General features: G+C 35.6%; 2 protein-coding genes across 2 annotated transcripts in view; one reads left to right on the top strand and one right to left on the bottom strand.

Moving 5' to 3' along the window:
• Smp_158140 (putative prokaryotic DNA topoisomerase) overlaps nucleotides 1-15,618 on the top strand; it is a gene marked incomplete at both ends in the record, with an annotated part of 30,966 nt that extends 15,348 nt beyond the window's left edge. The window contains 9 exons of the mRNA XM_018798133.1: nucleotides 1,020-1,048; nucleotides 2,498-2,617; nucleotides 3,950-4,142; nucleotides 5,004-5,279; nucleotides 7,935-8,035; nucleotides 11,377-11,497; nucleotides 13,342-13,488; nucleotides 15,054-15,355; nucleotides 15,485-15,618. Coding sequence (XP_018653105.1) covers nucleotides 1,020-1,048; nucleotides 2,498-2,617; nucleotides 3,950-4,142; nucleotides 5,004-5,279; nucleotides 7,935-8,035; nucleotides 11,377-11,497; nucleotides 13,342-13,488; nucleotides 15,054-15,355; nucleotides 15,485-15,618 — 1,423 coding nt within the window. The remainder of the gene's footprint in view (nucleotides 1-1,019; nucleotides 1,049-2,497; nucleotides 2,618-3,949; nucleotides 4,143-5,003; nucleotides 5,280-7,934; nucleotides 8,036-11,376; nucleotides 11,498-13,341; nucleotides 13,489-15,053; nucleotides 15,356-15,484) is intronic.
• A 5,814-nt stretch (nucleotides 15,619-21,432) lies between these two features.
• The window catches only part of Smp_158130 (ethanolamine-phosphate cytidylyltransferase), a gene marked incomplete at its 5' end in the record, with an annotated part of 29,012 nt that continues 27,581 nt past the window's right edge, over nucleotides 21,433-22,863 (bottom strand). The window contains one exon of the mRNA XM_018798132.1: nucleotides 21,433-21,923. Coding sequence (XP_018653104.1) covers nucleotides 21,845-21,923 — 79 coding nt within the window. The 3' untranslated portion in view covers nucleotides 21,433-21,844. The remainder of the gene's footprint in view (nucleotides 21,924-22,863) is intronic.

The following is a 22,863-nucleotide window of genomic DNA, read 5'->3' as shown; positions in this document are numbered from 1 at the left end:
TGAACGTCCCAGGTGCCGGGTGGATGCGGATGTTGGTGCCCCGGCAGGTCGACGGAGCTATGGAGGTCAGCGCGCCGCAGACTCGACATTCTGACGGAGAGTTTGGCACAGACTGCAGTGAAAGAAGAAAGTGGCATGGCGAGCAGAACCACCGCATGAACGAATGCTTTAAAGGGGGGACGAGTGTGGTGCGGTCTACTTATATCCATATAAGTAGTATATGGTGTGGGTCAGACATAGAATGTATTTTGGCAGAAGACCGATGAGAAAAGAACGGAAATGAAGCGCAATCGTCTGGAAAATGCATGAGCAATGGAATAAGAGAAGAAACAGTGAAGATTGAAACAATTGGTTGTTAATTTGCAAATTGACTGTTCATTGTTTGGTAATCAGAATTTACTGAGATAGTCTGTAATTTTTGCTTAAATACATTCGATTGTCCCCCAGTCGTGTTCTGTTCACTACACTATGACTAAGCCATTTGAAACACCTGTTACATGTGCCAAATTGAAGAGTAGGGATGAGACGGGTTATGATTTCCATTATTCAATCCACGAATTCAACAGACATGAGTTTAAACTGTATAGTCAACTGTACTCCTTTAATCGGATTTCGATAGAGTTTTAATTTCGTGTCCTCAACCTTATCGCAAACTTGTATATAGATGGATGGTGACGCACTACCCGGCTGCTTAAACCAAAATAGGTAAGATTAAAATTCGAACTTGAAAAACCTGATTATTTAAAGGCAAATGAATCAACATCACTCTGCCATCACTGCCGATGACATTATAAATTTGTTGGTAAAGTGAAGTGACATGTCTCAGAATCGATCATCATAGCCTAGATTAATCCCCATCTTACTTTGCTATAACTAACCAGGATCCTTCGAATTTTGTAGCTGTTTATCTTTTGCCAGTGTGCTAGTACTTAAAATTTCCTGTTGATCCATATAATAGGTTTTCTCTTAAAACATTCATTTCCTATCTGGTAACCACATTTTTTCAATTTTGTTTTAAGAATATGTGAAGGTCGAAAAACAAAAGAAGGTAAGTAAACATCTTTTAAGGGGATCTGTTTCTTAAACTTTTTAACTGATCCTTAGTAATTTTTACTTCCGTAATTGAGATCAGTCTCTTTAATTAGTTTTTAGTTTTTCCGTATACCATTGAAAAACGAGTTGACTCAGAGTTTACATAAATTGAATTGATTCAGTTATTTGATTAACCATCTCTAAATCACCTGTATCGTATCTGTTTTGGCAGCTGAACTAAGTGATCTGACGACTAGTAGTAGTACTGTAATCTTATTTTTATTATTTAGTATTCGTCTTAGCTGATAGGTAAATTATATTGGTCGGTTAATCAAATTATTCCAGTCTGAATTGGCTAGAATAATGTAGGACGAGCAAGTGTTTGATTAGTGCTTGTAATAATTAGTCACAACTTTGGAAGGAGGACTTACATCACTAACATGTTTAAATCATTTATCATGTGCTCCCACATAAACAGCTAAGTTCAGATTGATCCATCCGGGTTTCAGCCACGCTTGATAATGTGTATGAGGGACTAGTGATTATCACCTAATCTAAAACCAAAAGTGTGTTTCTCATAATTTCTATGCAGCATAAGAAAAATTCATGAAGGTAAGCAAAACTATTATGGTTTGTGTCTGTGAATACATACTTTTTTCGGCCAAACTATCAGTGAACTTAACCCTTAGATGAACGTTATGATATGTAGTCGATTTATACAATTTGTAGTAAAAAGAAGTTGAATACATGACACTTTGTTTGTTTTAAATTTTGAAAGGACTTATTCATATTGTATTTCAATCCCCATCCTAGATACCTCACAAGAAAAAAAATTTGACTACTTCAATTGAGTGTTTTTAAGTGACTCATGCAATTAGAGAATTGCTTTCATCACACACGGATCAGGGGTAAAAACAGCATTTAAATACCAGGAATTAATTAATTACTGCTTTGTGCTTGTTCAGAACTATTAGTAGTACATATTCTCAAACCTACATGGTTCTCGAACCAAAAATCTTTGGTCTTCGTTCTGAGTCGCTTAGCTAGTAAATCCTTTTCAGTGATGCACATGTTTTTTAATATAGTGATAACTATCGACAGTCATCTGACTAAATAGAAATTCACTAATTACTAGTGACTTAGATGTCGATAAATATTCTAGTGTTTTGAATAGTAATCTATGAATTCTCGAGTCAATCAAATCGAGGAAATATTCAATTTCGTGTTGAATCACGAGTGTACATTAGTATTCACTGCCCGGTTTCATTGGTTCTGCGGTAAGTATCGTTCAATGATGAAAAGTCTCTACGAATACGATCCTCCAATTTTAAAGTATTAAAAAGTGAACACTTGCGAAAAAAACATTTATGTTTGTTATCCTCGTATGTTAATTTCGTTCTCCACATATCTATCCATGAATTCACTTTTACAAAGTTGTACCTCTACTCTAAAAAATTGTTTTCAGAAGTATTACATCATCATTTGAACAAGTACAAAGAATTATTTCGTTTAGCTCTAAACCAAGCGTCATTCCTAGACAGGGCATTAGCTCTTCGATTGGAACAAGAAGCAGAAAATGTTCAAAGTAAGTTACTTTCATGCCTTGAACATAATGGATGCGGTTAGCTGACTACAAATAGTGTATTTATCAGTCATTGAGTAACATTATATATATATTGAAAACTGAAATGTATAGCGTAATATAATGACTCGAAATTTAGATTAAGATTATGTGTATATATGCACTATTCGAACTAATTTCGAGCTGTTCCACTAACTGTTCAGGCATAGAGTATGACTCTTACTTAATCTTTGAACAGGAAATCTGTGGTTTTCGCCATGGCTCAGATCGAATAGTCAGTGACTTTACAGACGATTTCCATATTTCAGTTTAGCTTCTTCCAGTCCTAACTTTCTCATTCAGTGGGAGTTCATAGCTCTTTTAAATGATTCGGCTTCTTTGCCTAGTTCTCTACCCATCCATATGCGGATATCTATCTAATTTAAACTCCAGAATGTTAAGACATTTATCTAATATACATAACGCATTTGTAATTCTGATTCCATATGTCAAATCATGATATAAAGAGACATTTTAAAATTACTGTATAAATATAAAGTTTAATTTCCTGTCGACGCTAAACGTAGCAACATTGTTTCCTTTTTTATTTGAAATAAAAAATCCAGTTAAAATTTTATTATATATATTTTTTATTAATCTGTTGTCTTACTTTTATGCTTTAATAGTCAAAGTGATATTTTCAGATTAATATATACATACAAACTTGAAACAGTTTGAGTTAGTTCAATACTTGAACCAGCAATGTATAATCAATTTCGAATCCCAGGTTTTAATGACAGTGAAGAGAGAGAAAGAGGGCTGGGAAAAAGAAATAAAAATAAACTCTGATAAATTAAATGCTTGTTCAAAACCGAAGATTATGCAGAATTAGAATGATAGTGTTAGGCTTGTGATATGGACTGTAGGTTAATAACTTCAGAATTATTTTCAAGGTAGGTCATCGGTTTCCTTGAACTGTGGGCAACATTTGAATACTCAAATGATTGAAAACATGTGTGCAAATTCATACACTTCTAGTTATTTTTATCAAGGTTTAACTTGATAATTTCAAATAAATTGTGCATTGGTTAGACTGTTAATGTTCAAGCAAATAATATACGGAATTTATTCAAGTGTTGAGTTTGTGGAAGTTGTTCAAGGGATGCGTAGTACATGATGCGTACCCTCTCGTGATCTGGTGCGGGTGCATGACCGAGCACCCTCAGCTAGGGTGTATCCAGTAAAATTAATGAGGTCAGCATCAATGTCCAAGAAATACGGAACTATTTATTTACTGCTACAATTTTTAACATGTTATTTATTGTTTTGTTTTTTCCCCATTTAAATTTTTTTTAGATATATCTGGTAGTGTTGGTGAGATGGCCTCATTTGCTGCTAGCAATAACACCATTGATGGACATAATCAAAGCAACGTTTTAAACCCGGTTGTTGCATTTTGCCCTACTTGTCATTCTGGTCTAGTACTTCGTCAAAAACGGAGTGCTTTACGCCCGTTAACAACTAGTTCAAATCTTTCAAATAATTCTGGGTTAGTTTTAACGCTTTCATATTCGTGTATGATAACAGATGAAACACTGTTCTCTCAATCTCTAAGGTGACCTCACCTGCCTCTTTAAATCTTGCTTTTAATCATGTGAGACCAAACCCCAAAGACAGTTGTCTTTTAGTTGACCCCTATCTAAATACTAAACGTAGGGTAATTGAGGAAGAAGCAATTCGTGGAGAGTTAGAAGGAGTAAGTATTGGGCTAGAAATTAAACAGCTTGAGCTTCGTAAACGAGTGATAGAATTACAGCAGATACGTCTTAACAAGGTGAAAAGTGAGTCTCGGATGTTTGAATTATCTGTGTCTCGACCCCAAGATAGGACGCCTGAAGTTGTTTTCGGCCGCCGATATATCAGTGAAGGCACGAGCAGAGATGTTATAGTTCAAACAGGCGTAGATAATGTAAAGCCACCGCCCATGTCAGTAGGCTTGCCTAAATTTGAGATTGAATCATCAGATAAAGATAATCAAACGAGGATGAAGAGAGCCACGCTATTTTAGACAAATCGTTTTGTGAACTTAGATTTCGCGCGTATCTCGATTGGGTTATTTGGACGCCTCGATAGACTTAACAGTTATTTTTCTCTAACTGGCAACTGTGCTCGAATTCTATCTCACTAAAGAACTTTTAAGTTCTGTTATGATATGATTGAATCATTTCTCCTTCGTCCATAGTTTTTTAACTACACTCTTTTTTTCTGACTAAGTATTTGGTATTGCTTAATTTAATTTTCATCCAAATTGTTTTGTACACTATTCTCACAATATTTACCGATAAGTCTTTTCTATGATCTTTTGTATGGCTGTCCTACAAATCACCTAAAATAACTATCTCTTTCAAAGTTCAAATGAAGTTAATCAGACAAGTAACGGTGGCTGGTTTCTCTCATGTTCTGGCTATCCTAATTGTCGATATGCAATTTGGTTTCCAGATTCAGTCATTCATGTTCGTGTTTTGTCTGAAACGAATGAAAATACGTGCAATCGTTGTGCAGACTTCATACCTTCTTCATCGGTACGTCCTTCTAATGATCAGTTGAGGCCGTTGAAATTAGGCTTACGTTTTCGACGCAATTTTTACTTGCCAAACGGTTACATTCAGGATGATGATACTAAAGAGTAAGTATTATTATTATTATGCATTCGTTACTCAGGTAGATTATATTGTTCAATTATATGCCGTTCAGACAAAAGATTTCAAGCAGTAATCAGTGTTGGCAAAGATACATTTATTGTAGAAAATTGTCTACGCTAATGCTTGATGAAAATTCGCATTTATATGAAGTGTATGTTATAACTTACCACGTTTTAAGGGCTATGTAATCAATCATCCATATTCCCACTTCACATAGTAATTTTTTATACTTCGGTAGTGATAATCGATATGTTAAAATTCATCTTTGTACCACATTATCTCATAAGTCTTAATCCAATACTCTTACAAGACCTCTTATTGAAATGAGTATACTTTATTGTTTATTTGTTTAAACACATAAACACTGGTTCAAGGAGACACCAAATATATGTGCACCACTTTTCGTCATTCGATTTGTTAATGGGTTGGAATATTGCTCGAGCACCCAAACCGAAGCAGTGTCTCCTCAAGTTCTTGAAGCCCATGTGCACCATTGGTTTGGAATTAGGGTTTTCCAACTCTCCTATGTGAATCTCCCGTACCCATCAACCTGGTTAAAGCACCGGACATTCGCTTTTCGTCCTCTCAATTTCTAAAAATCAGCCCCGCCACGAGAAGGCAGTGAGTAGAACTTCCCTGTCAGTGGTTGTATACACGTATCTATGTGACAGCATTTCGAGAGGAAGAGCTGGCGATCGTACCAGGGCATTTCTAGGGGCTAAATGAGTAAAAGCTGTTGAAGTGCTTCTATATTTCCTATCCAAAAATTTTATGAAGATAAACTTCAGTGCGCAACAATTGTCACGAAGTTTTCGAAAACAGATGTTACAAAATGAATAGGCAACATTGTCTATCTATTCTTAAGGAGATTATAATTAGTGTTTCATGAAAAATTGAATGATTTGTGGTCACATAATTATCATCCACTCAAAAAACCATACGTACATTAATTTATATGGCTGTTATTGTTATCAAATATTGTTACACAAAAAGTATGCTCATATAAATTTCCGCATGCAGCATTTCTTTCTTAGTTACATTTTACTGTATTTACACTTTAGTATAGTGGCACGTTGGTGTTTTATGTGCGGAGTGTTGTTATTGACCTAGTGGGATTTTAATAGTTCATATATAAAGTTGCCATTGATATAGATTATTTTATAGATTCAATTACAAGTATTTATCTGGTCGGTAGTCATTTTTTTGAAGCATGATAATCTGAAGATATATACTTTTTAACTCCAGATAATTTTCTACCTCACTAAACATTATTTCTGTGTTTTAACGTGTTTTTATTTCATACAGTATTTATGTACCCCCCCAGTTATACGTACTTCTGATTAAAGCTTTGTTTACCTTAATTCGGTTACCTACTATGAAAGTATAGTGTCTAATTTGTTTTATTTTCTTAGTCGTTAGTGGACGTTTGACGAGACTTTCTTCTATCTTACGTGTTTATTCTTATTGATTCTTTTTGTAGAATATACTTTAAACCTAATTCTACCTTAACAATGTAGCCAACACCCAGGTCTGTAGGTCTTTGAAGTTTGTGTTTCTCAATAGTATTGTCTTCCAGACGTGTCCTTTATTCTTATTTCGAGACTTCATACGTCTATTATGCTGTCAGAATCTTCAAAGAGCTTTTATAAGGTGCTGTCTGACTTTCCCAGAAATATCGACAATTTATTGTTTTGAATCCACGTCATATTTCCGTAAAAGAGTTTGGAGTTTACTTGACCAATCCCTTAGTGACGGAATGGTAATATTTGCCCTTTTTCAATGATTATTATGGCAAAAAAAAAATCCAAAAAACGCTATTTATCCTGTCCATGAACATTCACCTGATTGTACTAATGCCTTTGTTACTAAGTTGATGTGTACATACATATTAAAATTGCATCTAGCCAATTTTTTTCAAATATATTGTCACTTAGTCTGTTTGAAATACGGCTAACCTGCTCTGGAATTAGATTTAACTTATTAGTCATTATTCTTAGTTGATTTAGTCGACAGTACAAATCAAATTCTACTGATTAGATATTGAATTTGATCACTTAAACAGATAATGATACATCTTATTAGAAGTTTGTTGATAGGATTAAATACAAAACAATAAATTCATTTTAACTAATTTACTAGTCAACAGTATGATCTATTTATAAACTTCAGAGTAGTACCAATATAATCTTCCTGTTGAGTGCAACCAAACAAGGCTTTATGTCAACTGCTTCTAATCTATTACCATTCAATTAATATTTTATAATTAAATTTTAACCTGCCAGTTACTCTATTGCTTTATTTTTTTCATTTCTCAAATTCCTGTTTTACAGATATATAACTTGTATATTTTGCGATGAAGATATTTGCAGAATATTAGGAATTCATATTCGTCTAGTGAATAATTCATCCATCTCTTCACAAACAACTGTTTCGAATGAACTCATTGCTAATCGAGATCCTCTTCCTTCACAAACACGTAATTTTTCTTCCTCCCTTCCTCCTTCTTCATTCTCATCTACTGGAATTGATAGTAATCATAATTTCTCCAATCTGTTGCATGCGAAACCTTATTTAAATCTACATCCAACATCTAATCATTCATCCCATAACACTCTACCTCGGTCTCCTAATTTCTCAAGATCTGTCGACAACGCAGAGGCTGGTGATTCAGACAATATTTTGTGCAATTGTGGCCATTCAGCTATTCAATTGACTGTCAAGAAACCAGGCCCAAATCAAGGTTTATAAATGATTGTTATAATGCTGTCTATGATCGTGTACTATGTTTGTTTAGTCATAATATTTTTATCATTAATTATTATTGTCGTTATTATTATTATTATTATTATTAGTAGTAGTAGTAGTAGTAGTAGTGTTGCTTATATCGACATAAGTAGTATGTAACGATGGTCAGGCATAGAATGTGTTTCAGTAGAAGATCGATAAGGAAAAAACGGGAACGTAACGCAACTAGTATGAAAATGCATGAACAATAATAATCGGAGACGATGGACTGATATTTGCAGAGGAAACGGTCCAGATTGAGACGATTGATTGATAGTTTGCAGATTAACTGTTTACTGCGTGATTGTCAAATTTTAGTGAGATATTCTGTAATTTCGTGTCAAATACATTCGATTGTCCCCACTCTTGTTCTTGCGCATTACAGTATTAGTGTTGAAGCTTTTGAATCACATACTGTGCAATCCTGGTTGCTTTTATTTAAATTTGAATCCAGTCCTCATAACGAAGTTATGTGACTTAGGAAACCACCGAAAACTTGTAAGAACTGTTAACAGTTGTTCCATCGCATTAAGGAACTTCTAATTGGCGTGCGCTCGTGCTTTCAAGAAGCTCGTCGACGACCATAATATCTTTAGGTAACTGGTTCGTATGCTTGGTTTTGAGTCTTCAATAAACCACTTATTGTCTCAATATATAAGAAGGGGTCAAAATCATCCTGTGATAACCATAGAGGAGTTAGTCTGACTAAAAGAACATCTAAAATACTTGCCTCAATAATTATCGGGCGCCTAACTGAGACTCGTGAACTGCAAACACGAGAAAATCAGGCTGACTTCAGACCTGTTTGAGACTGTATCGACCACATATTCACTATTCGTCAGGTTTTAGAGCACAGACATGCTTATCGGCGTCCGATTATGATAGTTTTTCTTGACTTAAAAGCAGCATTTGACTCTGTAGACCGAGAGGTTTTGTGTCAGTGTCTGTCATTAAAAGGTGTAACTCAGAAGTACATAAACCTTGTGAAGGCTCTTTACTCGAACACTACCAGTCGAGTGAGAGTATATGGCGAACTGTCATATGATTTTACAACATCAGGTGGTGTCCGACAAGGCTGTCCACTATCCCCATTTTTGTTTAACTTCATTATAGACCTATTGCTGAAAATAACATTCGTCGACTGAATTTTCAGCACTTGATCTCCTACCAGGAGGTCCACTTATCGACTTAGAATACGCAGATGACATAGTCCTGTTTAGTGAAGACTCTGACAAAATTCAGAGTCTTCTGTTAGAACTGAGTAATAATGTCAGGATGTTTGGGATGCGTTTCTCCTCATATAAATGTAAATTGCTACTCCAGGACTGGTTTGCGTCAACACCTGAACTAAGGACAGGGAGTGAAGTAGTCGAACGCGTCGACAGCTTCACCTATCTTGGAAGTCTGATCAGCCCTAATGGGTTGATGTCTGACGAAATTTCTGCACGGATTCAAAAATCGCGTTTGACTTTTGCCAACCCTCGTCACCTATGGCGAAGGCGAAATATCCGTCTATCAATTAAGGGACGAGTATACTGCACAGCAGTTCGCTCTGTTCTACTTTACGGCTGTGAAACATAGCCATTTATGGTAGAAGATACTCGTAGGTTACTAGTATTTGACCACAGATGTCTTAGAAATATTGCTCGCATCTGCTGAGATTACCGGGTACGTAATAGTGAGGTTAAACACAGGGTATTGGGGAATGATGGTAAATCAGTTGGTGAGGTTATGAATCTTCATCGACTGAGATGGTTGGGCCACGTGTTACGTATGCCTGAACACCGATTACCACGACACTCAATGCTGACTAGTATTGACGATGGTTGGAAGAGAGTTAGGGGCGGCCAAACCAAAACGTGGCATCAGTGCTTGAAGTCACTAACTTCTAGTCTGAGCCATGTTGGTAGATGCAGACTACTTGGTTGGAGTCCGCATCACTATCGTAACCAATGGTTGGAGACTCTGGGTGACATGGCTCATGATCGATCACAATGGCGTAGGTGTATACACTCTTTGTCCTCCCTTAAACCGTGAAATTAAAATTGCTTCATATCTGTCTTTCTTCATGTACCATATCCTTATATGCAATCTTTCTTTTATATCTTACCACCATTAAATTAACTACTTCTATGAATTCGGTGTACATCTTGTTGTGCCGATGAGGTATGGCAACTTGGACCGATGCATATATGTGCCTGGTCTCATGTTGTAGCTGACTGAATAAACCATGGTCCTCACCCTCTTTCATCAGTTACTACCTGTTTTCCAATTTATTTGACGTTACAGGTAACAGGCTCCTACTAAAGATTTGACAGTTTCGTTGCAAGGATAGTCATACCTGGATTTTTTTTCAGTGCTGTAGTTCTTAAGGATTTGGTTTATTTTTACTATATCTATAAATCAGTTTGCTTATGGAACTTACGTTTACTGAATTCACCTAACGAGACTATTACCTCATTGAATATTCAAAACAGGCTTAGTGGTTACAGCAATTCAGCTTTCAAACAAACGATCTCAGATTCAGACAGCACGCCATCTACTTCGGTTTGAAGAGCCAAGTACTTCTATTTCATTTATTCTTTTAGAACCATTTTCACTATAATTAGTATAATATTTTTTCTTTTCATCTGGTCCCATTTCGGTAAATTCATACTACGTCCAAATGAAACAAGACACCTTGAATAGATACTTGGCTGTATCAAATCCTAAGTTTTCTATGACTGTCTTTCTAATCATTCCTTAAACCATGGTAGTAGTTGCAGGTTGCCTGGTTTGTGTGGGGGTGATAACTGCAATCAGTGTATCAAGACTTTGGGGAACATGGCTTATAATCGTTTAAAATAGTGAAGATACATTATCTCTTTATTTTCTTATGGATCTTGAATTCCAATATTCTTTTACACATACCGTGCCTTTTCGAAACATGTTCTCAGTGTTTAATCTTTCTCATTTTCACCGCCACTACATTATTTCACTTTATTTTATAATCCATCTCATTATTCGCATCACATTTTAATTTGGTATGATAACTTAGTCCAACGCACATATGTGTCACGTTGATGATGATTGACCGATCATCTTTATTTTCTTTTCAGTTAGGCTTCTGTGTAATCTGTCCCACACAAACTGTTGATTTCTTTTTTTGGTTCGGACCACAGCTTAGCGATAATATTGTTTCATATGTAATACTGTCTGTTTGTTCTATTCACTACTCAGCTTGAAAATTTGTTAACAGGATTTTGTAAATTTGGTTCTTATTGTATTTGTTTATATAAACCTTTTTTTATTTTTCAGGTCGATTGTTTTATCGTTGTCCTGGACTAGCAGGTAATTCATGTGATTTCTTTTTATGGAAATCCCAAACAACTCCAATAACTATTGCTCAATCTAGTCCTTTGTATTCTAGTACTCAAGTGTAAGTTGCTTTAATTTTTTATACAAACTATATAGTTTTCAATTTACTTAACATTATCACGTCATAATTATCATCACTAAAGTATCGTTTCCAACATAAAAGCCTCTCCATCTTCTGTGTGAGGAAAACTGGTAAAATATGGCTAAATCTAAATTAATGAATTTGTCTTTCTAGATGGTTCACTCAGAGTATTTGATCGATCAGACCATATGGTTGAAATAAGATAAGTAAAACACTTGACTTTTGTGAGAACGATTAAAGTATCCTACATTTCCTCATGTCATTTGTGTACAAAATATTCATACTGAGGGCCGACCTGTTTTTTTTTATGAACTATATTGGTTCCATTTTCTGAATTGATATCCTAACTTTTGAAAATATTGGATATGGGTCTTCTGTCTCTTCCTAACTAGCGAAGTTTTAATTACTGCATTTACAATCTTCGGGTATCTCTTTTAAAGTGAAGGACTTAAATCAGACACTGACTTATCCAGTCCAATGGAAAACTCGAATTCCTAACTTGCTTTGTGTATAAGCTTTTAGTCTCAAAGTAACCGGTTACTATATTAACTTAACAAGTCAGTGATCGTCTTAATGTTAGGGTGAAGCGAGTAAATGAAAGTATGAAAATTTGGCAGCTATTTTTATATAATGTGTAATCAATCAATTGGTTTGTAGTATTCTTATCTTATCCTAAATCTAAGCTTATATTTGACCCATTAACTGACTATATCTTTCACTGTTCATAAAGTACAGTAACTTAGTCACAAACCTATTACTCGGTTAGGTAGACATTGAAATTAATTGTTCATCGTACTCCGTATTTCATGTATACGTACGTTTTTAAGTTCGAAGAATATAGGATAACATGAGATATCCATTTAGTTTAACTGATGTACTTATTGGAATTTGAGAACCCATGAGGATATTGAATAGAGTATCAATCACCAGCGTATGCAATAACCTTGTTATGTGATTCAGTGTTAGTGGGTATAGGAATCTCCTGACTTTTCTCGATGGGTAGTCCTAGCTCAAAGAAAAAGACTTAGTCATTCTGATAATACGTTTAGTACAACATGCTAAATTGAAAATATTCAACCATTTGTGTTACGTTTTTAATATTCCTTAAGCTTAATATACTTTAACTTTATTATTTAGTATTTTAGCGGGAATTCCACGTATCATTTACTCTTTTGGGTAATTTCCGTCGCATCTGCCCTCTATGTATATATTTTATTCTCATTGACCGGTGACAACTCAACAATCTAACCGATCACTTATTCCAGTATCATTAGGTGGTGGACCTAGGCAAGATACTGAAAACGAGTTTTTGTCCAGAGAGGTGATTGTCGTTCCAGTTGAGATAATAGAAATATACTCAAAGGAAAAATAGGGATATCTGAATGATGTGAATAATATAGCTTTTCTTAATATGACGTACAGAGCATGTCCCTCGCGCAGTCGAAGTACAGAGTACTTTTGCAAGATAAACAACGCCCTTTGTATCTGCTTTTTGACTTGATAGTTACACTTCAGAATAGTTGAGATATCTATGTGATTGCTTGCTCTATAGGTAGCGAGGAACATATAGTTATTATATGTTAGTAGTGACGTTTATTTTGCACATCAATTTACTAGTTTTTCACCACAACATGATTTAGTTGTGGTCGTAGAAAATCAGCACATATATACTAATGTTCGACACCATTTAGTGTTTCACCATCAGTCTGTAATTAATAACGGAGACAATGGGGAGAAAACTTATGGTCCCGTCAATTATCCCTGGTGTTTTATTTGTGTGTGTTCAATAACCGCTCTTTTTCTAATCGTATCTTGTTCATTAGGTCATTACGGAATGTCATCGACCCGTGCTCTCGTCTTGAAAATGTATCTGAGATTGCTAATTGTGTCAGTGATAGAACATCTGGTTTAGGTTCCTCAGACTCTAATTCAGCTTGTGTTATTTGTCGTTGCGGAGAGCCTGCAAAATTGTAAGTATTTAGCTGCTGCTTATGTCATATCAGATTTAAATTGTATGATTGAGTGGATTTAGAATTTGTGACTGACCAGCTAAGCTGATGTAATTCTTATACTCTCATTACAGTTACTTAGTTATTGAAACAAGGCCTGTAATGAACGAATAGGGAAAAACAGAACAATTAGTTAGTTCCCGAACCTATCACTGATATCTGTCTTTCTCCTAATATTTCCGTTTTCCACTGGAAATTCATTTTCATATTCAATCACCTGCAAGCACTGGACTGTTATAGTAAAGATAAAGCGCTCATGAAAGTAATTTATTCTGAAAGTGTTGAACAACTTAAGAACTGTGGAGATGGTCTTATTTTACCATGTGAAATTTGAATGGGTTAATATTATAGGATGATGCTCTGTGATTTGTACTTCTTAGTATTAATAGTTTCACTGTTTACTATTTAGATAATGTAACTACCCGTGCTAGTTATTTTTGTTGAACATCAGATAAACAAAGGAATTAGCATATCGCAGTGATTCTTTATAAAATGTCTACTGGCAATAACAAAACGAAAGCACGCAAGTTGAAGACTATCACTATTTTCACATTACAGTTGGTGTTGTTTCTATACTTTAGTCATGAAATGGTTCTGAAGTACATTGTACTAGTTTGATGTTAATTAAAGGTATATGTAATATAACGGACAAATTAAGATTATTTCCTCGTGTTCCACAATATAGTGCTATGCTACGATAATGACTGCTGACCGAAGATACACTGCTACTAGACCGGATACTCGGTTGGTACCACTATACATAGATTAGATCACGTTATATCAGATACACGATTCATGACCTTAAATTAGAGAACCAGAGTATTGACTAGACAATAATTTATTACATACAATTACAAGCAGTCAATCTAGGTAGGTGAGTTCAGAGTTGAAGTCAATTGTAGTAAAAAGATTTCCTCTATTTAACGGTTAGGAGGCTAATTCCCTGTTTGTCCATGCTCAGTGGCCAATCACACCTACTTTCACTGACCACACATCAGTTTGTTATGATTTTGATGTGGAACACACGAAATCTACTGTTCGCCGTGTCCATTTCACTGGTATATTACCTAATGTCTAGTGAACGGATCTTGATTACTTTTACCTTATGTTAGATTGTTCACGATTTATTAGCGTTAAAAGTTTATAAACATCAAATCTGTGTTGTTATTGTTGTCCAAATATCGGTTACCTGTAAAGAGAACATAAACCGATATGCATTTATAAAGTCAGTTATTTATTTAGATCGACTATTTAAGTCAAATAATATAATTGGAATATATATATTTAGTCCAGGTTGGATTAAAATATAAACTAGTTAACTAGCTCGAACACACGTAGTTAACGGATGTTCCAAAAAGTATAGTTTTATTTCATGGCACTATTAAAACAGTCGGAAGCTTAATGTTATATAACATTAAATCTATTAACCTGTTTTGTGTATTTGCTTGTGATTTGGTGTCGATTTTTTCCTCAGATTTCACTATTTCGATGGTTAAGCATTTTTAATTTTTTCTACAACAAACTAGACTTGTTGTCAATAAACAGTCGTCTAACAAAGGTCGTCATTTTTACGCATGTCCAAACAGTCGTCCTAATGTCGATGGTGGTCCAGCATCTGGATGTAATTTTTTTCAGTGGGCAGATCACATTGATCCAGCATCAGGACAGTCGGATTCATCCTCATATGGGCTTTCAAACAGACGATATGCATCTGGATCAAGTATTGAACAAGGACTTAGTTATCATAGAACAGCAGCGAATGCTGAAACAAATATCTCTGTCGGTCATGTCCCATCATGGCCTCCTCCAGCTTCGAATAACTCAAGAGGTAAGTTGCCTATTTCGTCTTTTATTATTAATAATAATGATAATTGTAAACGGAACTGAATAATGAAAACTGTTTTCAAAATGAAATAAACCAATTTATAATTTCCATCTAATTTTTCTCTTTTACTAGGTGCAATTTCTAGGAATAAAAATCGTGACTTTAAAGACCGTAGTTTATCTGCGTCATCCAGTGTAACTAGATGTTGTGGGTTGTGCCGACAGCCTGGTCATACACGGAACCGTTGCCCTCATTCAACAACATGAATCTTTACTATTCTTTACAAAAAAATAAATATATTTATTCCCTGATTTCATTTATAACACTGTACATACATACATTCTTCAATTTTATTGATGATAAGAATTAAATAACTAATTGATTTCATATTGATATAAACGGAATTATTTGTTCATTAACTTCAGTTCCGTTCATTAATTAGCAAAATATTTTCTACACTTTTTCTCGGTCTATTGTAAATAAAATCTAATTGATGCGCTTTTGTTTGTTTTCTTCATATGACATTTTGAACAAGTTCCAACATTCAACATTATTCAAATCAGTTTTAGAAGGAAACAAACAGTAATGTATCAAATTCATTAAATTTTTAAATTTAGGAATATCATTTCTACATTGGATGCAGTATGTATAAAGTATTGATAATCTCGCATTAAAAGTAACATAATGCTCCATTGAAACAAGATTTACACTTTAGAGTTACAATTACCTATCTTTTCATTTCACAATGTCTAGACATTTATTGTGACCAAATTCTTTGAGGTGACCGAACTGATAGTTGTGTTACAGGACTGCCTCCGAATTCAATACAAACACTTCAGAAGATGGGCTCACTGATCATTCTACTCAACGGACATATACTAGGAAACCGATGTTTTCATTTAATTATAAAATAGTCAGCGTCGATGACATGATTACTAGTGATTTTATAGTTGAAATCATGAGTCGATTGAAGCTAGACCACCATGGAAAACCTGGAAGCACTGGACAGTCATTTCGTCTTAGTGTGGGACTCCTCAGGAGTGCGCATCCGCGATCCCGCCCCGCGAGATTCGAACCCAGGGCTTATCGGTCTCGCGCGCGAACGTTTAACCTCTATACCACTGAGCCGGCATCCAACGGTGTTAATGTCAAATGACGAAATAACTAGCCAAAAACAAAAGTTATAAAGCAACCACTGATTCTTTACATCTGCCTGTCGTTTCACGAAAGTAACCAACTCCGCCTTTACTATCTCATTAATTTTTTGCAGTGTCATTTGAATCAAAGTTGACACCATGTTCATAGCGGTTTCAGCCTATGTTCCTTAACAATCTTAAAGTTATTCGAAGAAAAACATTTAAACAGTCCTAGTAGCTCTTATCAATGTAATATAAAAATTTATCTGTGATACGTTTACTAACTAATTAAGTAAATGAACTAACAATCAATTCGATACATTATGATGACTTTTAAACTAATAGTTCCATCTAATAAAGTGAAAAAACGTGATTACAATATTTCACAAGTGCAGGCTGTATTATCAAGCTTTGATTTTATCTCGCTACTAAAAGTAGATAGCTATTTGTTGCGTCAACACTATATTACTGTGTTCCTAGTATGTCTGTACTTCAATTAAGTTTTTTCCTATTTCGTTGACAAAATGTTGCCTCATTTTAGTCTGATAGACTATTATTCCTATGACAAAACAGATTTTGTTTCGTACTATACGTATAACTTGATCCACTGAGTAAAAAAGAGCGAGTCAGATGACATTGAATAGTTTATCCCTCTATAGGATTTCATAATACGGTCATTATTGCAGAAGTCCAGTCTTTGAATTATGCTTTAAGGTATCCACTACCAACTTATGTTTCATTGGTCAGTCAGCTACAACGTAAGACCAGGCACATTTATGTATCGTTCCAAGTTGCCACCCCTCGCAAGCACAAGATGAACAGAAAACTCATAGAAGTAGTTAATAAGTGGTAGTAATATATATAAGAAAGATTAGGTAAATGATATAATACCGGAATGAATAATTAGTACATAGGAAGAAAGGTATAAAGTAATTTTAATCTCACGGTTTAGGGGACCCATCCCAAACATCCTGGCATTATTACTCAGTTCTAACAGAAGAATCTGCATTTTGTCAGTCTTCACCAAACAGGACTATGTCATCTGCGTATTTGAAGTCGATAAGTTGACCTCCTGGTAGGAGATCAATGCCCGAAAATTCAGTCGACGAGAACGGTATTTCCAGCAATAGGTCTATGATGAAGTTAAACAAGAATGGGGATACTGGACAGCCTTGATGACGTAGTAAAATCAGATGACGGTTCCCGATAAGCTTTTATTCAAATGGTAGTTTTCGAGTAAAGAGCCTTCACAAGCTTTATTTACTTCTACTTGCAATGACAGACACTGCCACGGAACCTCTCAGTCAAATTTTGCTTTTAAGTCATGAAAGATTGTCATTGATGGACGCCAAAATAGCATGTCTGTGTTCTAAAATCTGACGACTGGTGAATATGTGCTTAATACAGCCACGACAAGGTCTGAAGCTAGTCTGATTTTCTCGTGTTTGCAGTTCACGAGTCTTTGTTGGGTGTCCAATAATTATTGAGACTAGCATTTTACATGATATTTTAGCCAAACTAGTCCCTCTATGGTTATCACTGGATGGTTTTGACGCTTTTTCATACATTGGGACGATCAGTGATTCCGACCAGTTAGATGGGATTACCTCCAACTCCCAGATTTTAGCTAAAATATTAGTCAACCTGATCGCAAAAACTGGACCACCATCCTTAAAGACCTCTGTAGTAAATCCATCAGGACCAGCTGCTCTACCTCGTTTCAGATTAGCTATAGCTTTTTGTACTTCCATTAGAGTCGAGGGACCTACTTCAATGTTCCATTCAAGCTGTCTGGGAATGGTGAGTAACTGTAGTGTAGCTGAAGATCAGCTGAACTGTTCTCTAAAGTGTTCCGCTTATCATTCTAAACGTCTGAACTGAGAGAAGATAACAGTATCGTCTTTCGCCGAGATCATCTCACTTACACTTGACTATTGAACATTGGCGGCCTGTTTAAACATCTGGGCTACCTGTTCCTGTCATCTAGATATTTCAACAACTTATCTAATTTCGTTTGTCTGAATACATCATTATGCCTATTAATCGAACAACCTATTCAGGTGCGTTTCTGAAAAGTGTACAACCTTTCGCTGTAAAGGTTACAAAAGGCCTAATCAGAGATATTGTGGTTGCTGGCAATATGCAGCAAGAAGAATGTACATTATCCAGATGTCGATTAACTGGACTGCTAACTTCTAACTGGAGATCACTCAATATTTATCGTCAGTAAGGACGAAGTAAGAAGAGGAAACTTGTTAAAATACTGTGCTGAGAATTCTATATTGTACCAAAAATATAATATTGAATAAAGCTAATAATAATAATAATTAATTCCGGTTTCTTTCATTGGTCTAAAAAGCTGTCTGGTGTTACCTACAGCCGCTGCATTTTCCATCTCTTTTGCTTTACTTGCCCACAACTGCTCACAATCGTTCCGTGGACTTTTAGTTAACCTAGATCTAATTTGCTTTTGCTCGTCACCACCTTCAGAGCCAGATGGGATGAGTTTATGAGAGTCTACCAATGCAATAGATGAAGCTGAAATCCACTGGTTTTTCGTAACCCTTTGGTTCAGATCACTAATAGTTGTCGCTGCTCTTTCCACAACCGTTCGTATATCTTTCTAAGCAACATCTGGGTCAGCCTCATTTTCAAAATTGTTTAAGTCTGACTTCAGTTGTTCATGGAATTTACCTCTTGCTCTTTTGTTGCTGAGTTCAACTCTAATGGATCTTTTTAGAGTGGCTTTACTGAGTCCAGTGGAGCGCAAGCGAATGCGTGCTTCTATGAGAGCATGATCAGAGTCCAGACATGTACTGAGCCAGAATTCCAAAATAACCACCTAAATTTCTTTCTGTTTGGCTTAAGCTACCTTACTTACACCTGTTACCCCCAATGGAGCATAGGCCCCTGACCAGCATTCTCCAACCTACTCTGTCCTGGGCCTTCTTTTCTAGTTCTATCCAATTTTTGTTCAAATTTTTGTCATGTCTGTCTCCATTTCTCGGAGTAATGTGTTCTTTGGTCTTCCTCTTTTCCTTTGGCCTTCAGGATTCCATGTGAGGGCTTGCCTTGTGACGTAGTTGTATGCTTTCCTCAACGTGTGTCCTATCCACTTCCAGCGCTTCTTTCTGATTTCTTCCTCTGCTGAAATCTGGTTTGTTCTCTCCTACAGTAGGTTGTTGCTGATAGTGTCTGGCCAACGGATCCGAGCTATCTTGCGTAGACAACTATTTATAAATACTTGTACCTTCTTGACGATGGTTGCCGTAGTTCTTCAAGTCTCATCTCCGAACAATAGAACTGTGTTGACGTTCGTATTAAAGATTCTGAATTTGATATTGGTTGACAGTTGGTTTCAGAATCTAAACATATGCTCCGAAATGAGCGACAGTCTACTATCGATCTTAACAATGATGGTTGATGATAATGTGATCTATTTGAGTCCATCGATGAGTCGATTTCTAAGGTCACCACGTCAAACGATGTTTCTATATATACTTGACTTTGATGCTGCACGAAATAGATGGTTATCTGAGACAGAAGGTTACTATTATCTGTTACCTGAGCCGCAACATCACAATATTTATCTGAGTGCGTTTCCATTTGGTTTAGTCTACCTACTTTAATATTGAAATCATCCGCCACTATTATTAAATCAGAGCGTCCAGCTTTTTGAAGGAGGTTGGACAACAACCCATAAAATCCATTTTTAAGTTCATTCATACTGCGATCAGTGAGAGCGTACATAGAGACAATAAAAAGGAAACGGAGTGTGCCCCTACCTTTTTGAGTTCTTACTGTCCTGTTTAGTCGGACAATGAACAAGCGACTACATGTTGGAATCAAGTCTAACAGAACCTGTTCTGCTTTAGAAATTATTGTTATACCTACACCACCGAGGCCACAGGAAGTTGTAGTGAGGTCTCCAGATACTCAAAGGGTAAATCGTGCCGGTTCTTTATATTGACAAGGTGAGGTCAAATAAATGACTGTACTCACATCCTGTGTGCGCGTTTCGGACGCAGTATACATTGATAGGGTGAGATTCGAGAGTCTTGGCAAAAGAAGCCTATTGTCCTATCTGACACACGGTTCAAACTTTAAATGCTCCAACATGTAGTTTAGAGAATGGTTTCAGGAGACCAGGAATAACTTTCCGTGAACTCAAATCATTAGCTATAGTAGCGCATGGTGATAAACATATGCCACAAAGGTTAGTTACAGGGATATGAAAATTGTCAAGAGGTGATGGAGAGATTTGATCGGTAACAAGATAATGTCGGGTGCTGATAGAAATATGAGGACGACTGTCACTTCCCAGTTGCTCACATTCAGAATTTTACATTGTACTAAAATACAATATTGACTAAAGCCATCAATATTGATAATAATAAAATAATGATATGAAAAAAAGGATATTTCTTGTGGGAACTGGAAAAGAAACTGAATTAGTGGTGGTCTTGTAGACCTGGGAGCATGACTGCAGAAACCAAGCGACAACTGCTTGAGACAAGTCGCGCACAGCCTTTTTACGGGGAGTTTTCAGTATGTAAACTTCGCACTTCAAAAAGCCTTAACACCGGAGACGGAAATCTATGGGGTAAGGTGAGGTGTGACATTTCTAGGGTCGACCTGCAGCATCACTGCAGATGCCGGTCGTCTGAGGGGAACACCTTACTACTGTCGTACCTCTCTACACTCAGCAGTACGACTTTGGGCCTTTCAAGTTTTATAGTTTTCCAAACAACCCGAACATATTTTCCAACCCGATTGAGTCATCAAAATAGGCAAACCCGACCACCAATTCAAAGTATCAGCTACAGTCAGGATGTTGCCGGTGTTTAAATATATCAAGGTGATATAATTTCGCAAATTATTATGACGTACCAATTAAATCCAATATTTTGCTATATGAACTGAGAATAATAAAAATATTCAACTGTTGATAATTCCTTTCGTTTATTTCGAGTATGATCATTAATTATATCAGCAATTTAATATGATTAATTTAGCAATGTCAATTGCATTTTCACATCTACTGAAATTCTAATTAATAAAAAACGAATTGAGAATGTTGTACCGATACATAGATTAATTTACAATCAGTAAGATTTCCATTATACTCATGTTCACTGTCTTTTTTTCTCACGTAAAAGTGAGATGACAGGATGAGAGATGGAGAGAAGACACATTCTTTTCATTTTTTTTGGATCAAATTAAAACAATTCAAAGCAAATGAAGACAAAAAAAAGTGACGGAAACAAACGAATAAATAGTGTTGACAGAAAACAAAGAAGATAAGTCAGTAAGTAATTGTTGTGTTGTTAGTTTGACAATAAAAAAAACAATCTGATTAATTATTTGTCAAGAATTTACTCGCCAACTGCATTTCTTTACTCACTTTTTTCCGATTCCGTTCTTCGTAAAGAAGTCTGAAGTTGGTTAGTTACCATGTGCACAGTGTACATGTATAAGTATGTGAAAGTGTGTGTGTGTATGGATAGTATCAAAAGAAGAAAGTAAAATAAAGTTAATCTCAAGAAGAAAAACATAATCACATTACAACATTAGAACAATTTTTCTTCAATTTTGAAGAAAATGATGCTATGAAACCCACGTACGTTTCATTCAAATTTAAGTGGAGATCCTTGAGTTTTGATTGAGATCAAGGATCGACCAAGGTTAAACCACCATGAAAATCTAGAAGCACTGGAACTATTGAAGGTCGTCATGCAGTGTTAAACATGTGTTGTTCTTCAGTTTGACAACGCTTATCCGTCCACTTTCCTGATCTTACACTGGATCGAAACAGGGACCATCAAACTCCACAGTAAACGCGATACATTCTGACCATCGAGTTGAAACCCACTGGTCTAAATATAATTTACAATGCGTTGTGACCATGATTCATTGTCATCGGCACAACCGTCTCATTTCAATCACTATTGAATATGACTTCTCATTAAAACCTTGAAAATTCTTCTCGAAGATACTAATTAATATTAATATTAAAATCTGAAATACCGTTGATCTACGGGTTTTCTAAACCTAATGTAATCAAGAGTTTAAGACAAGTACATGTGGAAAAGTATGTATAAATAGAAACATAGGATCTGAAGATGGGAGGATGGTCATTATTTAACAACCACACGATGAACAAATAAACGTCAATTTCCAAGATTAATGTTAAATAAAATGAAATAGAACGTCTACAATTATCAACAGACAATCTTCCGCCGCTAGTATATTCAAACTGTTTACTTAAAAGTTTGTTTTTATATTTAGTACGTCTAAGAATGTCATTTTTAATGTCGGCATGTAAACATATACAGTCGTACTAGTTTAACACAAAGGTGTAAACTATTTAACGTC

The sequence above is a fragment of the Schistosoma mansoni genome, chromosome 6 (genome assembly GCF_000237925.1).
Source record: "Schistosoma mansoni strain Puerto Rico chromosome 6, complete genome".
NCBI classification, from domain to species: domain Eukaryota; kingdom Metazoa; phylum Platyhelminthes; class Trematoda; order Strigeidida; family Schistosomatidae; genus Schistosoma; species Schistosoma mansoni.
The sequence above is the reverse complement of the archived record's forward strand: the minus strand, read 5'-3'. Positions and strand labels throughout refer to the sequence as shown.